Genomic DNA, 22,150 nt, shown 5'->3' with positions numbered 1-22,150 from the left:
CCTGGCATCTCAAAATGTTTGAGAAACAACGTACCGCACCGCGTGTTCAGAAGGAGAACCCTGAGCAGAACCCATATCGTTAGTAGTGAGTGTGCGTGTGCGTGTGTGTGTGATAGGGCGCGCGCACACGCGGAGAGAACCCGAACCGAGCGTTCGTTCTACCACTAGATTCTGCTCAGCCTCGGAAGCGTCGTGAAGAGGTTTGTTTATGCAGCACTACTTTCTGTGTGTTCATCCGAGAATGTTTTCTACCAACTGTGAGAGCGGGGCCGGGGCGCGACTGCTGCTTTCCGAGGAAGACACTCGTTCTTCTCGCCTAAAATACGGGAACAATAAAGTCGTTTTCACCCCGATGCCCTGAAGTATCGATCCGGATCTGAGCAACAAACGAACAACAAACAAGGCCGAGAATCGATCCGTAGGTGCCGATCGGGGATCTATTTCCCGTAGAAGGCGGTGCTGCGGCTTTCTCTCTCGCTCGCCTCTTCTGCTGCTCGCCGCCATCTTGGATTTTAATGTTAATTTCTGAGATAAAAATGTGTTTCCTGTGATATTTTCGGGGTTTAAGGGGACGTTTCGTGACAAATGTGGACTTTTTTGTGTTTTCTGAGAACGAAGCGTTGTTCGGCCGCCGCGTGGCCCCGTTGTGGCGTCGAGAGGAGACAGTGCAGTGAGTATTTATTGTGTTTATTTGTTTTGTTTGTGTTGTCGAGCCCTAAACATTTTTAAACAACGCCTCAAAATACCACTCCAGTGTGTTGATAAAAAAACATCACACGCTGCTCCGATGCCAACGAGTCCTTCACACAGAAACACACACAAATGCATGGCTGATAAATGCATCGTAGCGCCATATAGTTGTTTGAGGAGATCAATTATCCCGATTTGCTTTTATCGCTCAAATAGCCAGTTAGCATGCCGAAAATAGCCGATCTTCAAGCTCACGATCCGTCGCGGACACGACCCTATGTGGGCTTGTAGATTGGCAGTTTTGTCGAGCCCGAATAGCACTGCCTGTTAGCAAGCGCGTTAGCCTGTTAGCTTTCTTCCCCGAACATAGCCGATCTACAAGCTCACGGTGCGTCGCGTGCGTGACGCGCGGTGAGCTTGTAGATTGGCTATTTTCGAGCCAATAGCCCTGTTAGCACGTTAGCTTCCTCCTCCTTCCCCATCACAGCGTTAAGGCTGCTATGATGGTCGAAGCTAACATACTATTTATTACATGCGAACGAGACCTATTTTTTATATTTAAAACACGCAATATAGTATTATTATTCGTTTTATGTGTATATATTATTACCCTGTTGGTTGCTGTTGATAAAGTGGTTCAGTGAATGTGGAGGTTTAGGCGTTAGCATCTTGCTAGCAGGTCAATGTTTAATCCCAATAATCGTGTGTACGGTATATTAAATATACCTGTAACAGCTTGAGATTTCAATTAAATGGTTAAGATTGTTTGTTGTTGAGAAATCCTGAAATTTGTTTTTGTTCTGCGTAATGTGTTGTTGACGGCACGGTGTTGGAACCAAGCTAGTAGCTTCGTGCCAAGTTATAATTGTTATAAGTTATTGTTAGTGGTGCACGATATTGATTTTTTGAAACCGATACCGATATCGAGAACTTCTTGCTTCTCAAAGACCGATACCGATACGATAACCGATAATAAAAATATATAGACATGAATAAAAAATACATACTAGTGAGTAACGGTACATGTAACACAGCTTTGACCTTTTCCCAAAGTGGGGTTCGGGGACCCCCGGCCCCAGGGGTACCTGAGGGAGTTCCAGGGGGTCCCCAGCTAAATTATATAGTTAGGAACCAAATGGACCCTTATGGGTCTGTAACTCTGAGTGTACAAATGGAACATTTCCAGTTGTATACTCTCAGAGTAAAAATAACATTGATTTTACAATATAAATTGGGAGTCACAGAGCAAATTGTGATTGGCCAGATGACGTATGATGATAAGAGTGCCCCTCACTTCACACAGGTGTGAATTTTTTTAAATGAATAAAAACAACAATATAATGTCTGTGAATGTCTGTGTGTGTCCGGTCAGTTGGCCTCAAAACTTTTCCATGTCAAGGAGCCAAGGACCCCAAATTGTTAGCCCACAGACACCCATTTGAAAATATATATGCCAGGGCTCTAGCAGTGATTCTCATCATTTTTATTTCAAGGACACCCAGTTTGACATGCATTAGGCTACTACTGACCCCCATTTAATGCCATTTACATAAGGGACCTCAATTTATAATTTTTTATTTATATCGTGAAATCAATGTCAACTCTGAGAGGGTACAAATGGAACCAAATGGACCTGTAAGGGTCAATTTCGTTCCATTTGTAAACTCTGACTCCCCGGATCCCACTTTGAGAACCACTATTGTCTGTGTGTGTGTGCGTGTGTAAACACAAATACAACACTATCCAAGTTCCAGTGATAGACGTTTTGTTAGCATATAAGTCATTAGCATGGTCTGTAGCATCATGTAGCCAAACAGCTACTACTTCTACATTTCTCAACCAAAACGGTCGCGGCGCGTTTCACAATGCTACACAACTGGAGCAAATTAATAAACTACAACCGGTAACGAGTGACACGCATTCAACAGCGCGATGAATGAACGAGCACCAATACGCGCTCGTCAGCTGCTGAGACAGTCACCGTTCGTATGCATGCGAGTCAGTGAGTGATGAGAGAGGGGAGATAGAGAGGAGAAGCAGGCGGGGCTATTAGCCTGCTATGGAACTACACACTGCAACAGACAGAGTGGAGAAGCGTCTCTCTCTCGCTCGTCTCAGCCGTTCCTCCGGAGAGATTGGCGACTCGGGGAGCGTTTGGGCGCACCACAGAAATGATTGGTAGTCCCATAGTTGCTACCAACTATATTTTTATGTCTCACAGATAAAATTTCAGGCGCATTTGCGTCCAAAATGATCGCAATTTCGAGCCCATATAAAGTATATTATCGGCGCTATTATAACGTTATCGAATTTATCGGGATGACGTCATAATTGCTAATATCGGGTCGAAATTTATCGGGACGATAATTATCGTGCATCCCTAGTTATTGTAGACCCTAGTTATTGTTATTATAAGTTGTATTTTATTATCGTTATTGTGAATTGTAGTTGCTAATCAACCAAAGTATCGCCTGGCATACAAACATATTTTCAACTAGGGGGGAAAAAGTGGCGTATTTTCTCCAGAAGAAAATTACATATTTCCAAATGAGAGGAAAAAGTAATCGGGACCGTTTACTTAAAATTAATTTCATTATTTTTGGTCTGTGTGTTAAATTGCGTGTGTTTGTTACAAAGTACAAGTAGTTGAACATGATGATGCTTCAGTGACGTTCTAAGCCTTCGCAGCACGTTGTTAGCTCGTAGATGTGTTGATGATCTTTATGACAAGAAGAGACACCGTGTCGAGGTGAAGCCTGTTTTAATGCTGCCTTCAGAGTCTCGCCGACACCGGTGACAAAGCGTGTCGGCCACTCATCTGAACTAAAAACCTCGCCTTTCTGTTTACTGTGCGGTGCTTATATCCGGTTCTACTCCATCCGGTGATGTCCACACACACAGGCCGTTTCCGTATCCGCTCTGTAACATGACTGCAAAACAAATTAATCCTAGCCTACTCTGTCTGAAGTTCAGAGTACAGCATTAGTCTGAACATCCTGCTACCCTAATAGACAGGGGTGCATGAGCACCTGGCCGTTCATTCGTGCTCTATCTCCGACCAAGCCACACTTCCACCACACATCTCTCTATGCAAAATAAAACCTGCACACTCCCACAAAAGACATAGACTACATTGCATTCGCCAAAAATGTCTTATTTACTGTTTAAATATTACTTTTCTGAAACACGCTATTCTTGCTCAACCTCAACAGCCTACGTCAGAATCGTCATGTTGGCGTCTACTACGCCAACTACGTTCACTTAATGGGGCCAGTCCTTCACAGTGACACACGCGTTAGATCAACCACGCGCCCGGGATGGTTTCTACCCCTCAATGTCGTGCCTACTCTACACTGCCATCCCAAGTCCCCTCCCCCTTTCACTGCTCCTGTGTGTGACCTGTGAACTACTCTCTGACTGCACTGTGGCTTGATTTATATGTGCGAGGTGGAAATGTAATGCACATAAATTAATTATAGGTCCAGCAAGCAAATCATGATTGTCTGTTTGTGCTCAATAGGTCACCATCACATTCCGATTTTAGGTGTTGTGTTTTGAATGACATTTATTTTGGCCAGTAGTTTCATATCTATCCTTTTCCCTTTCACCAACACAGACCATGCTAACGGTGTTAGCGCGTTAGCATCACACAGCTTACAGCGTCAGTGTTGCATGAATACTTTCAACCATGACAATGCCGACTACTTTTGCTACACACACTTCCCAAGGATTATGGAGATGTCTTTATTTATTTTTTAAGGTTGAGAAATGAAATAATTATGGTCGTTTCTAATCTCAGCATTTCACAAGAGAAAGACGTGGATGCCTTTCGCTGCTGTTGCCATGTCTCATAGAAACAAGTAAATAGGTCTATAAAAATAATCCCAAAACAAGCGCATATAACAGGGGTCTGTAACCTATTTTAAATGAAGTGCCATGTTTTCATTTTCTAGATAGTCAGTCAGCCACAAGCTCACATCACAACAATAATCCATGTAATAATCACAATAACAATACTAATAATAATAATCATAATAATAATCATAATAACAATAAACTTCTTTGTAAACTCACTCATTTACAAACAAGCTCACATCAGAACAATAATGCATGTAATAATAATAACAATAATAATAATAATCATTATAAGAAAAACAACAATAACAACACTAACAACAGTACAGTACAGTACAGTAAAGACGTACAGTAAAGTACAGTACAGAGGACAACATTACAGTACAGTGCAATACTAAGGAGTGCAGTACAGTATCCTGCTACCCTAATAGACAGGGGTACATAAGCACATGGCCGTTTATCCAACAGCTTTCTCCGACCCAACCACACTTTCACCACACATCTCTATATGCAAAATAAATTCGGCACACTCCCAGAATACATATAGGCTACATTTCATTGAAAGAAATGTCTTAATTACTGAATAAATATTACTTTTGTCAACCACGCCATTGTTGCTCAACATCAACAGCCTACGTCAGAATCGTCATGTTGGCGTCTACTACGCCAACTACGTTCACTTAATGGGGCCAGTCCTTCACAGTGACACACGCGTTAGATGAACCACGCGACCGGGATGGTTTCTACCCCTCAATGTCGTGCATTTGCTGCGCCCTTCTAATGCTGCGCCACGCCTACTCTATACTGCTCCATGCGACTCGAACAGCGTCAGCAGCAGCAGCTCCGAGCCTCCGTCAGAAAGGCTGCCCACAGCACTGCACAGCCCCACACCCAAATGAATCGAATGAATGAATAAGGCGCTTATATCGCTTTTGCTCAGTGGATGGGACATTTACATTAAAAGCAATCGGATGGACGCGTGGATAATGGCATGGTTGTGTGCAATCGGAGGGAAAGCTTCCATAATCCATATAGCTTCCATGCTAGCTGCTTCAGACACAGGGGAGGGGAGGGAGAAATAGTGCGAAATAGCGCTTATGCAACAATTACCCTAAAACACAAACACCTCAACTCGATGTCATTGTGAATAAGAATTTCGAGCGCAATAACAATTTTTGGAAGGACACTTTCACCCAGTATCAAGCTAAATGTGGAAGCCGTGTGTGTCACACCAAAACGGGTGTCCTATAGAATCCTGTAACCAGCCTCTCGCACTGCCTGCGAGTTGGCTCCGTCTAAGGCTCCGTCTTATGAGCAAATTTAGAACTTCCGGTCTGAGAGCTAGCAGATTTAAGACATCCGGTTGCTTTCAGAATAAAATAAAGTTATTTAATTCGTTAATTAAATAATTTTTACATTACATTATTAGTATTATTATTACATTACAGTTATTGTAAAGACACACATTATGTTTCTGTGTAAAAATAAGTAATTAAATAACATAAAAAAGTTATCTAAATGGATAAATGCTATTCACTGGAGTGCATGGACTTTATAAAGTGGACACTGGACAAAACACGGCTCCGCCAGGCAACTATCTGGACATACCCACGCGTTTGGGAAGATGTCCTCTACCACCCCACAGTCTCCGCTAAGCGGGAGAGGTGTAAAATTCACAGCAGCAGAGCTTCTACTGGGGTCAATGCAAAAAAATGTACCGTTTCCGGACCCAGAATGGACACTGGACAAAGAGGCCTCCGCGAGGCAACTATCTGGACATACCCACGCGTCCGGGGAGATGTCCTCTACCACCCCACAGTCTCCGCTAAGCGGGAGAGGTGTAAAATTCAGAGCAGCAGACCTTCTATTGGGGTCAACACTCAAAAAAGTGCCGTTTCCAGACCCAGAATGGACACTGGACAAAGAGGCCTCCGCCAGGCAACTATCTGGACATACCCACGCGTCCGGGGAGATGTCCTCTACCACCCCACAGTCTCCGCTAAGCGAGTAAATGGGTGCTTATATTTCTATGTGAAATGTGGTGATGCTGGCATCACAATAGATGCCAGCATCACGCTGCCTCCGTCTAATAAGCACATTTACAACTTCCTGTTTGGAAACCCAAACAGATGCTTCTGACATTTGCCTGTGCGTGCTTAATCGTTGTACTTCTGAACACATTTCCCAAATCTCAGTGATTTATCCACACATCGCTCTGTGTGTGTGTGTGTGTGTGTGTGTGTGTCGCGTCGCCCTCCAGCTGCAATTGCGAGTGTGCGCAGGGCACACTACTGAGTTTAAAACCACAGCTGAAACATGAAGTGGAGTCTCCTTCTTCCCATATTGCGCTGCAACGACACTAGGATTGAGCCCCCCGAAGGGGGGCGAAATTCTAGTAATAATAATCTCTCAAACCAGACTCGCTTTTTCCACAATCTTAGAATGCCACAGCCCACAGTCTGTCTGTAATTTCACCCACTTAGAAGTTGAGAAAAGGAAGCAAGCCTGAAGCCGCCCTTCACCTGCTCTTCTTAAGTTTAGACCGAGTCGACAGTGTTTTGCTATTTATGCTAAAATAATTAATTATTATTAGTGTTATTAGGCTGTTAGTTGGTGGAAGCATTTGGAAGATTGTGTGAGCAATCTGTGAGCAATCTGTGAGCAATCTGTCTTGAGAGCCTAAATCTGATTCTGAACACAGCATTAGTTTGGCTCATCTGGGGAAGTTTAACTGGGGTGTGGGTGCATTGCATGCATGGATGGATAGAGAGAGAGAGAGAGAGAGAGAAGAGCACAGTTGTTGGCAAACCCTGAGGCCAACACGAGAGCCAGCTGCTCTTATCAGTGTTGTTTTTGCCAACACATTTAGATTTTAGTTTTAGTCATAGTCTCTTGAATAGTTTTAATTTAGTTTTTAGTCTCATTTTAGTCACCTGGAATGTTTTAGTTTTAGTCGACTAAATATCATAAGATTTTAGTCGACTAAATCTATAGTTGATTTAATCGAACAAAATGTATTTTTGCGGGCCTTGATGTCGTCGTAATGATGTAATGTTTTTTCTACTCATCTACAAGCCCATTGCAGTGTGACGCGTTGTGGGCTTGTAGATCGTCTATTTTCAGCATGCAACTAATTGTAAAAATACTTTTTATTTTACGAAATTGCCAGTATATTTATTATTTAGTCTTCATAGCTTAGTTTTCATTTAGTTTCCATTTAGTTTTCGTCGGTGATAAAAGGTAGTCGAACAAACATTTTTCGGCTTGGTTTTAGTCGACGAAAACAACACTGGCTCTTCGTATTTTGTCGTGGCCTTTCTTTCAGGCTTCCTTCTGCAGAATGTCACATGTCAAATTGTCAATGCATATAATTACATTGTAAATGTAACACGTTTTGTGTGGTGAAGAATCACCTGGCGGCATTCTTGTCAATGTACAAACATAAGTTACATAACCTGTGGTGCAGTTATAATGAACTTAGCAAATGAACAGGCTTCAGTTTGCTATTTAGTTGTTTTGGGGGTATTTGTTACTTGTTGTACGTATACTTTGGAGCTCAGGCAAGATTCTGAATGCACCTGTAAACGTGCAAAGATGGACAAGTGCAAGGATTTTAATGTCTCTACCTTTCATGCTGTGTTGAGGGATTTCAAAATCCATGCACAGATTTATTTGGGCTAATTGATTCGAGGAATGTCAGCCTAATCATAATGGTTTTGTTGGTCCTACATTAAGTCACACACAGTATTCACTGTGTCTTTTAAAAACATTGTTGTAATAATAATAATATTTCGAATCTTTCTGTATTTTGTGTCCTTGTACTGTAGTCGGGTGTCGTTTCCTTGTATCCGTTGTAGATGTGCCTAATTCATTATAAAAGTAAAATTATAACTGTAGACATGAAGTATGCTCAATAAATCAATTAACCAATGATCATTAGGCATGGATGATGGCACACACTCGATATGATCAAGCTTGACAGCCAAACGCATAATTGCATGTTGCCACTAAGTGGTGCTACAAGACTAGTGCAATAGTCAGTGCAGGCCTTTTGTTGGTTTTCTTTGTCAGAACTATCCAGGGCATAAAATGAATGATGCCAACTAATTCAAGGTGTTGCACCTCCACTGGTGAATTGAATCAACCATTAATTTGGGTGACTGTTGTTCAATAACATTATAATATATATATATATATATATATATATATATATATATATATATATATATATATATATATATATATATATATATATATATATATGTATGTATATATATATATGGGTGTGTGTTATGCACACATTCATACCTAGCAGTTCTCCCATAAAACCAGTCTTTTACTGTTGACCACTATTTGATTTTAGCTGAAATGTCTTGACCGTCCAGGACACATCAACAGGAAATACTGAGGGAGTTGAATGAGAACATTCGTTTTTTTAAATTATTTACCCAGATTATGAAGGTCTTGGGTTTTGAAGAACGCTCCTTCTCAAACCTCTACTGCATTAATTGATTCTTGGATATTGTATTGCATATGCCCATTCACAAACCTATTAATCCAACATAATTCGTAATTATATTTTTGTGTCTTCTGTTAAATCATCATTGCAATGTTTAATTCAGTTTACCCTGCTGTAGTATAGTATCACAGATGGGTGTTGAGCATTCTTCACAGAGCTATCACCACCAGAGGGCAGCATAGTCACAAAGTGTTGGCACTAGGCCTGGCATGTAACAAGATTTCCAAGCTGGCTGTATTTTGTGACACATTTTGTGTCCACAGTCCACACTAAGATAAGTGGTCACGGCCACACTAAGATAAGTGGTCGGTCACATAATCAGTTTCACAGTAACAGCCCTGGTGTGATTTAAGCGGCTGCAGTGGATTGAATGGGTGACACGTTTCCTACCGGTCTGCTGGAGGAAAAAACAACCACAGATTAGTTGAAATTAGTTGTGTATTGAATTGTTTGAACAGAACGTCGATGTTACGGTACGGCTCATTACTAAATTGTCGCTACCTATGCAGCGGCAGGGAAGTGAATGGTGGCAGTCAATGAGTTCAATTATTATTATTTTTTTGATGAGCAATAGTACCAAAATGAAAATTATATAAACAAATCTGAAAAAAACCAATATGTAATGTATATTCAAAATATATATGAATACTGTGAAATACCATGGTATACAGTACTGATACTATACCTTACTGTAAAATCTCATACCGTTACATGTCTAGTAGTTGGCAGTGGCACAATCCATACCAACATTTCGCTGCTTGTATGAGTGAGTAACAAACGGAACCCTTCTTGATTCTATTCGTTCTACTTCCTCCACACAGGTTTAAAATCCTAGACCCCCGTCCCCCCCGTCTTCCCCACCCAGGCACGTTCCTTCAACTCGGAGGCTAAATGCAACTGGACCAGGGGGCTTGTGGTTATGAAGTGGCTGGGCGAATCCAAGAACATGGTATTGAATGGCAGACGACATGGAAGCAGGTTTTCCAGTGAGCAGCCAGTGAGCCAGAGCCAGACCCGCTCTCAGCACGCACAGCGGACGTCGCTGCGCCCCGGCAAGAGCCACCCCAGCAACAGGAGATGTAGTCGCAGTAAGTGAGGAGGATGTTTCAATGCTTCTAAAACCAGTGGTTCCCAAACCTTTTTGTGTCAAGGACCCCCAAATCAACATTTATTAGGCCCCCGACCCACCCATATGCCAGTGACCCCGATAAGGGAGGATCTTTACGGCTCTTGCAGTGATTCCGAAATGTATTAATTTCATGGACCCCCCAGTTTCACACGCATTATGCTACGGACTCCCGATTTAATGGCATTTCTATCTCTGAGACCCCAATTTATATTGTAAAACCACTGTTATTTTAACTCTGTGTACAAATGGAACCAAATGGTGGTTCCGTGGCTCAAATGCAGAATAAATAATGGGCCTTGATATGAAAAAGGGTTGAAAACCACTCTTCTAAACTGTAAAACAGTATGTCCTGAGTATGTATAATCCATTTGCAAGCTAATATTCAACTCCACCAGGCCTGGGGAATATAACCGTATCATATGGTGATATGAGACTGGTGTATTTTATTATTATTATTATTATTATTGTTCTCTCAGGGTTTGCTACGGCCAGCCTGGAGGCAGAGAGGCGCTATGTGCCGTCTTCAGGTAAACGCAGTTTCCACCTCCGCTCCATAGCCAAAATTAAACCATTCCTCTCCATTCAAAACCTGGGCACCATTCCATTTCGGGTTCATGAACCGGTCTGTAGCAGATGATATTGCTACGTCATGTTGTAGTATTGTTTTGTAGTCTGCAATCTTCCGGAACTTCCTTTTCCCTTAAACCGATTTTTCTCAATAAAAGCTACAGGCTACGAGAGCTTTTATTGTTATTCTTCCGGTTTGAGGGAAGGAAGGAAGTTCCGTTTGATGGTTCCTGCCTGATGACTACAAAACAATACTACAACATGACGTAGCGATATCATCCGCTCCTGATCGGGTCATACGGCACTTTTGGAACAGAGACCAAGCTTTCTTCCGAGGTGGAAAGCCTGGTGAGGAAAGCCTGGTGAGGCGAGGTTACTCCACTCCCAAATGTTATGAGCATTCACGCCCTCATAACCTCTCGTTTAGATTTACTGCAATTCCCTTTTCATTGGCATCAGTCAGTCAGCCCTAAACCGTCTCCAATTAGTCCAAAATTCAGCAGCCAGGCTCCTAACCGGCACCAAGAGGAGAGACCACGTCACCCCGTCCTGGCTTCCCTCCGCTGGTTACCAGTGAAATTCAGAATTCATTTTAAGTCTCTTTTATTTATTTATAAAGCTCTGAATGCATCACAGACCTGGTAAAATACCCCCCCACCACTAGGCACCTCAGATCTACGGACCTTGAGCTTCTAGATGTCCCGACAACAAAGTAGAGGCTTAGAGGCGACCGTGCCTTCTCGGTTGCAGCCCGTAGGCTGTGGAACACCATCCATCAGAACCTCCCCCTCCATTGACGTTTTTAAATCCAGACTTAAAACCCTGTTTTACTCCCAAGCATTTGATTGCCTGTGACTTTGTTCTTGTTTTGAAACCAGTATATCATTTGATTTTTATGATAACCTTAGTTTGCTTATAATTGTGCTTTTATTGTCTGTAATTGTCTTTTTTGCTGTGTTCTCACTATATGTTGTGTTGATGAAATGTCTGTACCGCACTTTGGTACAATGGAAATTGTTTTTAAATGTGGTGATTTGATTTGATTTCAGGTATGACCGCCAAAGAGCTGTGTGAGAATGATGACCTCACCACCAGCCTCATCCTGGATCCATATCTGGGCTTTCAGACTCACAAGATGAACACCAGGTTAGCATTATATGGTTTCAATTATCCCTCATATGACATTTTTTATTAGCATATGCATTCCATAATTCCATAGGGCTAGACCACACATGGGCATATGGCAGTCCCTATTGAGTGAAAGATTGGCAAATCTATGAAAGAAATAAAATATTTAAGGTGTTTTTATTTTGTAATTTCTTTTATGGAAGGCAAGTATAATATATAATATAATATTAAGGCATATTTGTCTCATTAGCCAGGGATCCTATTTTAAAGCTAGCATTGACTTAAGATCTATTCTTTTTGGCACCGTGTGATGGGAGTGTAACCTGAGCTTAGAAGTTTTGAGAACCAGTGCACTATAGACATGATGGGTAAATAAATAACTCATCAAAGCATCACTGTGCAGCATTTGTTTTCTGCATTCATCACAGAACAGTGACAGAACAGGTTGCAATTAATTTAATTTTGACGTTTTGTCGTTGCAGATTTCGACCCATCAAGGGAAGGAATGAGGAACTGAAGGACATCATTGAGCGCTTCAAGAAACACGACAACTTGGACAAGGCCTTCAGAGCGTTGACCTCAGGAGACTGGTCTCGACACCATTTTCTCCACAAGACGAAAGCCCAGGAGAAGCTCTTCAAACAACATGTTAGATATCATCATCACTATGAAAATGAGAGATGGTTCTTGGCTGTTGTTTTCAGAATCTCAATACAAGTTTGAATCTAATCTTTATATCTATTTGCACAGGTGTTCGTCTATCTCCGAATGTTTGCCACAGACAGCGGGTTTGAAATTCTCCCTTGTAATCGCTATTCGTCGGAGCAAAATGGAGCAAAAATTGTGGCAACAAAAGAGTGGTGAGAAATCCTTATAAATCTCTGATTTTCAACTTCTCTCTACACACCAAGTTCTTACCCCACCTCCATGTCCCCACTACACCTCCAGGTGTTATTACCCCACTTTAACACATTCAGAACGGGAACCCCTTTTGGTGTTTTAAGCATTGTTATAATTTAGCTATCGGAAAAAAGCCGATCTACAAGCCAGATCTACAACATAGATCTGCATGTCAAGGGGGGTCCTTGACATGAAATGGTTTAAGAACCACTGATCCAGAAACATATGTTGTCGGAAAACCGTCATGATTTAGAAGACATTTGTAGAATCTGGTCTCGGGTCTAAATACACCATCTTCATGTCAACCTTCATGGTTCCATTCAAACTGTCACTTTCTAACCTCACCTTTCTGTATCCGTACACGTCTAAGTCAAGCAATAAAATAAAAGAGAAAACCTAAAATATACAATATGTGAATACGAAGACGTTTTGATGCAGGGTTAATGTGCTTACTGTATGATTATACTTTCACATACACTTCACTTAATTATTTTTTCTCCTTGACGGATTGCAGGAAGAGAAATGATAAGATTGAGTACTTGGTGGGATGCATTGCAGAACTGTCAGAGAGTGAGGAAAACATGTTGCTTCGCCACGGGGAGAATGACTTCAGTGTCATGTATTCCACTCGCAAGAACTGTGCTCAGCTATGGTTGGGGCCCGCCGCCTTCATCAATCATGGTATCTGTTTTTGTAGTCTGTAGTGGATAGTTTACATGACATGATGAATAACTGATAAACGCGAGTGAAGTCTTAATTAATGAATAAGGATTTTAACCACTTAAACTCTCTCTCTCTATATATACTTCATTAACCCGGGGTGCCACTACACTCCCAAAAATCTCTTTGACGAAAATAGCCCGATCTGCTAGCTCACAATGCGTCTAAACACGCCGTGAGCTTGTAAATCAGGTATTTCTGCCATTATGACATGCAAGAATAGGGACGCTAAGAGTTCAAGTGGTTAAATTTGAATTTGAACTCATACCCACACATGGAGTGTGTCCCTGGTTTGTGATGTTTTTACTTACAAGATCTGTCCTCTCATTTTATTTTCAGACTGCCGGCCAAATTGCAAGGTAGGAGCTTTAAAAAAAACATCATCCTTTTGTTGGTAGCATGCCGAGTTACCGCTTGATTGTAATGCAAGTGTTTTTTATTTTATTTCAGTTCGTATCGACTGGACGAGACACGGCATGTGTCAAGGTTTTGAGGGACATTGAACCAGGAGAGGAAATTTCCTGTTACTATGGAGATGGTTTCTTTGGAGAAAGCAATGAATTTTGTGAATGCTATACATGCGAACGGTAGGTGCTACACTTTTGTTCATGTTTTAAATCATTATGTGTAATCAGAAGAGCCCATCAACAGAGCCCATTTTATAAATGCACCATTTAAACAGTATACTGGGGGCACGGTGGCACAGTTGGTAGTGCTGTCGCCTCACAGCTAGAAGGTCCTGGGTCTCCTCCTGGGTCTCCTCCACGTCATTGGTGCCCATACCCGAGGCGCGGTTGGCGAAAGGGCCTTTGTGTGGAGTTTGCATGTTCTGCATGTTGTCCCCTAGGGTAGGTACCCTCACAAAAACATGCAGTAATCATGGTCTCTAAACTGCCTCCCCCTGGCCAGTCGGGACGCCTGATGGAGGGGAAAGGAACTGGTTGGAATAACATGTTCCTTCCACGTGCAACCAGGGTAACCCTGTCGGGTGTAAAGGAGCAACTTGGACACTCGGGCATGAAGGAAGCATGAGTTCAAGTCCGTTGCTCTCCCCTTGTCCCCCATATATGGGGACTAGGTTGACGGAGGGTGTGTAAAGCCCAGGATCACATTAGATAATTGACACAGGGGTGAAAAATGGGTTACAAAATCGTGGGATAAAAACAATATATTTTACTTTAAACAGTATTGTGTGTGTGTGTGTGTGTGTGTGAGAGAGAGACACTGAAATTAAACAAGTATGAGAACCACTGGACTACCCCCCCACCCTCCCCCAAGTGGCTGTAAGCTTGATGTAACATAACATCAGTGTTGTTAAATCTACAATTTTATTTAGTTTACTAAAATGTAATTTGGCGGACCTTGATGTCGTCGTAATGGCTGATTGTACTTTCTGCTATTTTCAGCATGCACCCAAGTGTAAAATGACTTTTCAGTCCTTGTCCACTAGTTCCTTCCTAACATTTTAGTCTAGTTTTTATTTGTTGACAAAATTGTCAGTATATTTAGTCTTGGTTTAACTCACCATAGCTTAGTTATCATTCAGTTTCCATTTATCTTTCGTCGGTGAAACAAAAAATAGTCCAACATTCTTCGTCTTTGCAATAGTCGACGAAATCGACACTGCATAACATTTTGTTTTATTTTTATTTATTTTACAGTCGAGGAACTGGCGCTTTCAAATCTAAAGCTGGGTTGCCAGTGGAGGTGCCGGTCATCAACAGCAAATACGGGTTGCGGGAGACGGACAAGCGTCTGAACAGGCTGAAGAAGCTCGGAGAAGGGAGCAGGAGCTCGGACAGTCACTCTGTCGGCTCCCACACCGACGGAGACTCTCAGGAAATGCCAAAAACACATCCATGTAAGAGCTCTCATTATCCCATTCTGGACGGGAAAACCCCTCTTTGAGTGTTTTAAGCATTATGTTATACTTTAGCGGTTGAAAAATAGCCCCTGGAACAACACTGAAATAGAAACAGGTTTTTCAGAAAACTGTTAGGATTTAGAAGCCTTTTATTTTATTTTATCGGCCTCAGGTCTAAATGGGTTATACTACAGACCCAATGGATGCACACCATTCTTATAAATGTGCAATAATACCCAGCCAATGATGTTTTACATAGTGGTCTATTAGATTGTTCCATGCAGCTTACGTTTCTAATCTTTCCTTGTTGGTCGGCTGACTGAAAAATGTATGCCCTATAATAAACAATGGTTTATTTTCCTTTGTAGCTGTAAGGAAAAGAACTTCTCCTGGCATGAAGTTCAGCAAAACCAGGACTCAAACCAGACAGACTCTTTCAAGAGCTCTTAATTCTACCTCACCTTCTAAACAAGGTCACACAAACAATAACAGGGTACCAAAGAGACTCAAATCCGAATCCAAGCCTTCAGTCCAGTTGCGTAGTCGCAGGAGAGGGGCAGAGGCCAAGGAGTTGGATACAAAGGGGACTCAGACGCTATGTAAAGGTCTCGTCATCAAGAAGGAAAAAGATCCACAGGGAACGACGCAACAGACTCTGGGCCAGCGGGGCTGCCTGACCCGTCACGCCGCCAAGGAGAATAACAATCCGCCAGGAGCACCGGGCTGCGAGGGGAGCCAGTCTTGCACTTACAGAACTCGCAGGTCCACTCGGACCCTCGTAAAAGCCCAAGAATCTGCAGGCGGAGTTAAGCTGGAGCCTAGTGCTTTGGATGGCTTGAGTCCAGTCCCTGGCGGGGTGGTCATTAAAACTGAGCCGGCTGACATGGAGGAATATCTCCACCACGGGTTAGGGCTGGAGCAGACGGGACTAGAGGCTAGCTATGGCAGACGAGGATCCTGCACCAGGCGCAAGCGTGTGTCACGGCTCAGGTCCGAGAGGACGGTTAAATGCGAAGACACGTATGGTGAGTCATTTGTGCCGGTAACGCCCACCACTCACGCCGGCAACTTCTCGGACTGTAGTAACATGCTCCTGGGCTTCAGTGACCGGCACCACCGGGACTACAAGGGGATCGCGAATGGCAGCAAGAGCCTCCGCAGGGACAAGGGCAGCAAGAGCACCTGCCGGTCACAAGACAAGGGGAAGAAGAAGCGCCGAATCACCCGCTACGACGCACAGCTGATCGTGGAGAACAGCACCGGCATCCCTAAGCTGACACTCCGCCGGCGGAGGGACAGCAGCAGTAGCAAGAACGACCCCAGTGAAACCATCGGCTCCTCGAGCGTGTCGTCGGCCTCCGTGGCCACCCCGACGTCCACCTCCTCGAGCAAGATCAGCATCAAGTTCAGCAAGGACCACGACAAGGACAAGGGCAGCTCGTATGTTGCCAAGCTGAACAATGGCTATTCCCCCGTGAGCCACAACAACAACAGCAGCAGCGGCTCCACCAAGCTAAAGATCCAGCTGAAGAGAGAGGACGACGCTCGGAGAATAGCCCAGGTAAAGTCGGAACAGCAGATCTCCTACAACGGAGACTCGGGGGGTCATCAGAGTATGGAGTCCAGGAACGGCGCGCATCGGACCCAAGGCGCCCTGACTGAGTCGACGTCAGAAGAGGACAACGATGAAGAGGAGGACGACGAGGAGGACGAGGATGACGATGAGGACGAGGATGACGAGGACGACTACTTTGACAATGAGTTTGAAGACGATTTCATTCCACTCCCACCGGCCAAGCGCCTCCGACTCATAGTGGGCAAAGACTCCATAGACATCGATATCTCCTCCAGGAGGAGAGAGGATCAGTCGCTGAGGCTCAATGCATAAAGGAGATGCAGAACACCGGTGTCTGCTGCCTCTAATTGCCTCCTTTGGCTGCGGGTGCTCGGCTATATAGTCAAGAACTTGTAACGACAACAAAAGGAAAAAAAAAACAGAATTGGTGGAAATGGCAGAACGCCAGGAATAAAGTAAAACATGCAGCTTATATTTCAGTTTCACATTTGTATTGTGTACTAAATCAGACTAAGCACTTTTTTCTGCATTGTGCCTTTGTCAGAGCAACGTCAAAACATGATGGTATACTAGCTTATTCAAAAAGATACACAGCTACCGATTTATTTATATATATATATATATATATATATATAAATAATGTGTATTGTGTCACCAACACTTAAGATTACTCCGACCTAATGTTTCTTGATTGCATCACTACTTGTGAAGGCTATTCTTACTTGATTCCCATTAATTAGTTCACAAAGATTTTGAAAAGAAAAAAGGTACACACACATGTTTTGATGTAGCTCTGATGGAGGCACAGTACTGAAACTCGCCCGATGTAGTCCACAATACAAATATGAAATGAGACAAAAGTCTTACATTTTTTATTTTAATCTTGAGTGCCTACTAGTTTCACTTATTTATCTTTTTTTTGTTTTGTTTTTTGGTTACAAGCTTCGACGCATAAGCTCTGGAGGTTATCACTCCTACTGTACAATGTAAATATAGATAACGACGACTCACTAATCAACTGTTGTTGATGTAAAACAAGTACAGTAATTTAAAGACAAATGTGGCTGAAAATCTAAAAAAATGATCATTATTAAATTTAAAGGAGCTGTTAACCTAAAACAAATCTCTGTTCACTTAAGTTGTGTTCTCCTTCATCGGCTTCCTAGCATCATTTTAGTTCCTACTAATGCAGATGACTTCACCTTGCATGGGCACAATGACTTTGCTCATCCAGTCTATTTGTTAGGTGACTGATAGCTGGAAGTTGTTGGTTATGTTTCATATTTTCATTTGTCTTTTATTACTCTGGTAGAACCATGTCAAGTAAAAAAAAAAAAAGTAAGAGAATTTGTTTTTCTTTAACTGTTCCTTTAAGCGAATGCACTTGTTATATTCATAATGGACATGGATATTGTAGAAAGTGTACAGTATGGTGACTATCCCCTCTGTCTCATAGGCAGATCTTTTTTTTTTATTGAGCTTTTTTTTTTGTTTGTTTTTGTCTCATAGCTTGTAATTTGTTTGGCAAACCCATACGTGATGTATGGAATGGTTGGTCCAGAAGCATCCTGAAAACATGCGGCAGTTTTAGTCTCAAATCTGGTGCCATGTTCTCATTATCCAGTGGTTTCCTCGCGAAGCAACGCTGGAGTTCCAGTGGCTCAGTGATCAGAGTGCTTTCTGTGTAAGTTTGAATGTGTTTGTCTGTTTGACAATGACACTAAATCCGAAAGACCATGTGCTAATTATGAACTGAGTCCCCCTTTACCAACACAGAAGGGCATTGAAAAGAAACCATATTAAGTTGAGATTGATCATTGAATTACAACAGTAATGCATGTAATGACAGTTGTAATGGAACAGTTGTAGGTGAATAAACTCCAGTTGCTCATTCACTGTAAGCAAATCGGATTCTTCCTGTTTGAATTCCATCATGTTAAAAACAGTACGATATAGTGGAGAGATGACGCTGTACAACGGACCAATTTTCTTGGGTTATTGGAGTTTTGAAACCACTGCATAATGTTTACCTGGTACAAATGATTGTTCAAACCGCTTAACCCTAATCATTCTGATTTGGTAGCTCAAAATCAATACTCCATAGCCTTTTGTTTTGTTTAAATCTGTTATGAATTCATAAAAGTAATGTACAGAAAGACTGTTCCATTGTCCTTCCCCCCCCCCCCCCCCAAATCTGTGGTTTATTTTCTTTCCAATGACTCATTTATATAGATCACATTTTAGGAATTAAGTTGGCCTCCATTGACAGTGGAGGCATTGGGGTCATTTATTAATTAAAATGTACCAACTAGATAATTGGGATGTTATCTTTTCGCTTTACTGCATCTGTGGTGCTACTTCACGTTGTCGCTCTCAAATACCAGGCTTCTCGTTTCAAATCTGACCTCTAGTCTAGGCAGGGCTTAAAGTTCTCAGTCCTGGGGACTGATTTCAGTCCTGAGGATTTCATAGGTGTCATTTAATGAGATCAGTGCAGATTTGCAAAATATTTTCAGTATTTGGAATTGTTTTAGCTTTAAGCTCTGGCCTGAGTCTAGGCCAGTGGTTCCCAAACGGTGTGCCGAGGCACGCTGGTGTGCGTGAGACAAGTCCAGGTGTGCCTTGGGATGTTTTTTGACAACTACACATTCCGATATGTACTAAAAAAAGAAACTATACAAAATAAATTTAATTTGCTATATATATATATATATTGCCACTAATTTTGCTATACAGGCAAATGATAGTGGCCTGGTAAAACACCCCCGTCGCAGAATTCAATTTGAATTCCACGACCGGGATGATCTACCTCTACCAGGCTAAAACGATATGCCCTAAAAAATATTTCAAACTGGGCATGTAATTCTATGTAAATGTTTCAATTTTATTTATAATTCCACAAATTTTCAAGAATAGCATCTACTCGCTCAAAGCGGCACTACGTGCAGTGAGCTGATAGATCACTATTTTCGATTTTGACTTGTCCATTGGTGTGTCTTGGGTACAGAAAGTCTGAAAACCACTGCACTAGATCCATCAATGATGGCAGAATTTAACCTTTTAATCTCATTTATTTTAATTTAATTTGCCACATTATGTGAAAAATGGTTTATCCTCCAAATAGCCTTAAAAAGCCGTGGTCATATATAATACAAACTGGAATATGATCAATTAAGTGAAGAGTGAAAACGTTGCGCTAGCTTTTTTGTTTTGTCCCCTTTTTCCAGTGTTTCCAACAGCCGCCATCCTCAGTCCTTTCTGTATATTATTTTATTCTATTATTTCTGTAGTGTGCAAGTCATGAACTGCCGTGTAGATCAAGGGATCAACAGATGAATGTCAAACCCACTTTTTTCCTCTTCATTATGTACTGTTCATATCACCAGCAGCTGAACCTTTCCATTCTGTTCCAGGTGTTGCGTCTGTCTGTGTGCTCTTTGTTCAATAGACCGCTGTCCACATTTCCAATTGATGACTTTAAAAAAAACAAATGTGAATAGTTTGCGGACCTTTTAGAGTGTTGCGTGGGTAGTGGGAAATATGTAAAGAGAATTAAAAATGGGCAGTGCTTATATTGTCCAGTATGTAAATCATGTGAACACATCTTGTACTTATTTAACAGTTTTGAATACTTGAAAACTATATAAAGTTTCTTTGTGACTCTTGTTTTCTGTGCCCTATTTTGAGGTGTATTGGACATGGGAGTAGACCCAAAATATCTAAAATATTTTTCTTGAGACAGTAAAAAATAAAAAAAATACAAAAATACTGTCAGCTTCAATACCTCTGTTAAGTTGAATCATACTTTGAATTACTGATTTAAGGGTGCAATGGTGATACTTCTGGTGAATTGTCCATTTCATTTTTGAATGACCAAATTACCATATCGACATTTTCATATTTGATTGGAATAGATGTGATATTGGACAATTGCATATATGGCCCAGGCCAATGTCAATTCAGTAGCCTATTCAGACACGGTGTGTGTGTGTGTGTGTGTGTGTGTTTGCGCGTGCGCACAGTGCACGTGCACATGTTTTCTTGTTTTTCCATCAAGTGCAGAAACTGTAAACTCCTTCCAGAGGTCTCGGCAGGCAGAACTGTTTCTCCATCTAAGCGAGGCATTTCCAATCATTCAAGGGAAATTGTAAATAGGTCCAAATTATCCTGCTGGCAATGCACAGACTGGAAGGAGGGACATGTATATTATAATAAATCTATGGACAGAGGAACTGTTCTGCAGGAATGAGATGTTACTAATGCTAGTGGAATTACAGAGCAGATACTGTTAAATGGGATCACGGTTACAATTCCATTGTCAGATTGATAAACACTGATTAAGAGCTCACTTTTTTATGTCCCGGAACATGGCAGTCAGCGATGAAAGTGGAAAAGACTTTTGTAAAGCCAGCAAATAAAGTACCAAATAGGCTACTACTGATACTTGATAAATAAGCTAGTATGAAGCTTGGATCATGGTTTACAATGAGTGAGGGTTGTGTTTCTTTGAATGCTTTAATATGCCCTAGTTTATTGTATGTTACTTCTTTTCTTTTTCAGTATAAAACCACATGAACTATCTAACCCAGTGCTATCCGAGCCAAAACATAAAAAATAATGTTCTTTAACAGTCACCTTTGATGTATTCAACAGGTCACTGGATATAAACTACATTTGGAATATCACAAAAATGGAGTAGGGAAAAATATTGTGTCTTATCTCTCTACATGAGATGGTGTTAAGTGTGAACTACTTTATTTTTTATTTTTTAAGAGGACTAAATGTGCCACTCCAGACCAGGTCCATATGTCTTTGGCAAAGAGACGAGTGTAAAGCACTCACATCAAGGACCATTATGTATTCGGAATTTGAGCCACGGACCACTTGATGAGATTTAACCTCACAGATCCAAGACAGAATATTTTGTTGTTGTTGGATAACATTTTGTCCACAATTCCATGCTGTATTGATGTTGGTACCATTAGAGATAACAATTCTTATTATATAATTGTATAGACTTCTTGTAGATTAAGTAACAAAAATTCTAACTCTTGAGAGTGTAAAATGAAACCAAATGGACCCACACGGGACCCGTACTCTCAAAAGTTAAAGATCTATAAGGGTCCAAATCCAATCCATTACCAACTCCCATCATTTAGCTGGGGACCACCTGGAACCCCCTCAAGGACCACAGGTGGTCCC

The 22,150-nt window shown here is 41.7% G+C and overlaps 1 protein-coding gene across 2 annotated transcripts; it reads left to right on the top strand.

The window, feature by feature from the left end:
- The first annotated feature begins 221 nt into the window (after positions 1-221).
- On the top strand, positions 222-20,716 carry kmt5b (lysine methyltransferase 5B). 2 transcript variants are annotated; one of them, XM_080767928.1, is made up of 11 exons: positions 222-670; positions 9,886-10,152; positions 10,670-10,720; positions 11,810-11,906; positions 12,371-12,536; positions 12,639-12,748; positions 13,303-13,469; positions 13,848-13,867; positions 13,959-14,095; positions 15,170-15,369; positions 15,741-20,716. In XM_080767928.1, exons 2-11 carry the CDS (start codon positions 9,984-9,986, stop codon positions 17,258-17,260), a joined length of 2,637 nt encoding a protein of 878 aa, XP_080624054.1. In that variant the 5' UTR covers positions 222-670; positions 9,886-9,983; the 3' UTR covers positions 17,261-20,716. The 2 variants fall into 2 exon arrangements, with proteins under 2 accessions (XP_080624054.1, XP_080624055.1); XM_080767929.1 differs by lacking the exon at positions 10,670-10,720.
- The last annotated feature ends 1,434 nt before the right edge of the window (positions 20,717-22,150 follow it).

This window comes from Protomyctophum bolini, assembly GCF_963924005.1.
Source record: "Protomyctophum bolini genome assembly, chromosome: 1".
In the NCBI taxonomy this organism is placed as follows: domain Eukaryota; kingdom Metazoa; phylum Chordata; class Actinopteri; order Myctophiformes; family Myctophidae; genus Protomyctophum; species Protomyctophum bolini.
Note: the sequence above shows the minus strand (reverse complement) of the source record. Positions and strands in the feature narration are given on the sequence as shown.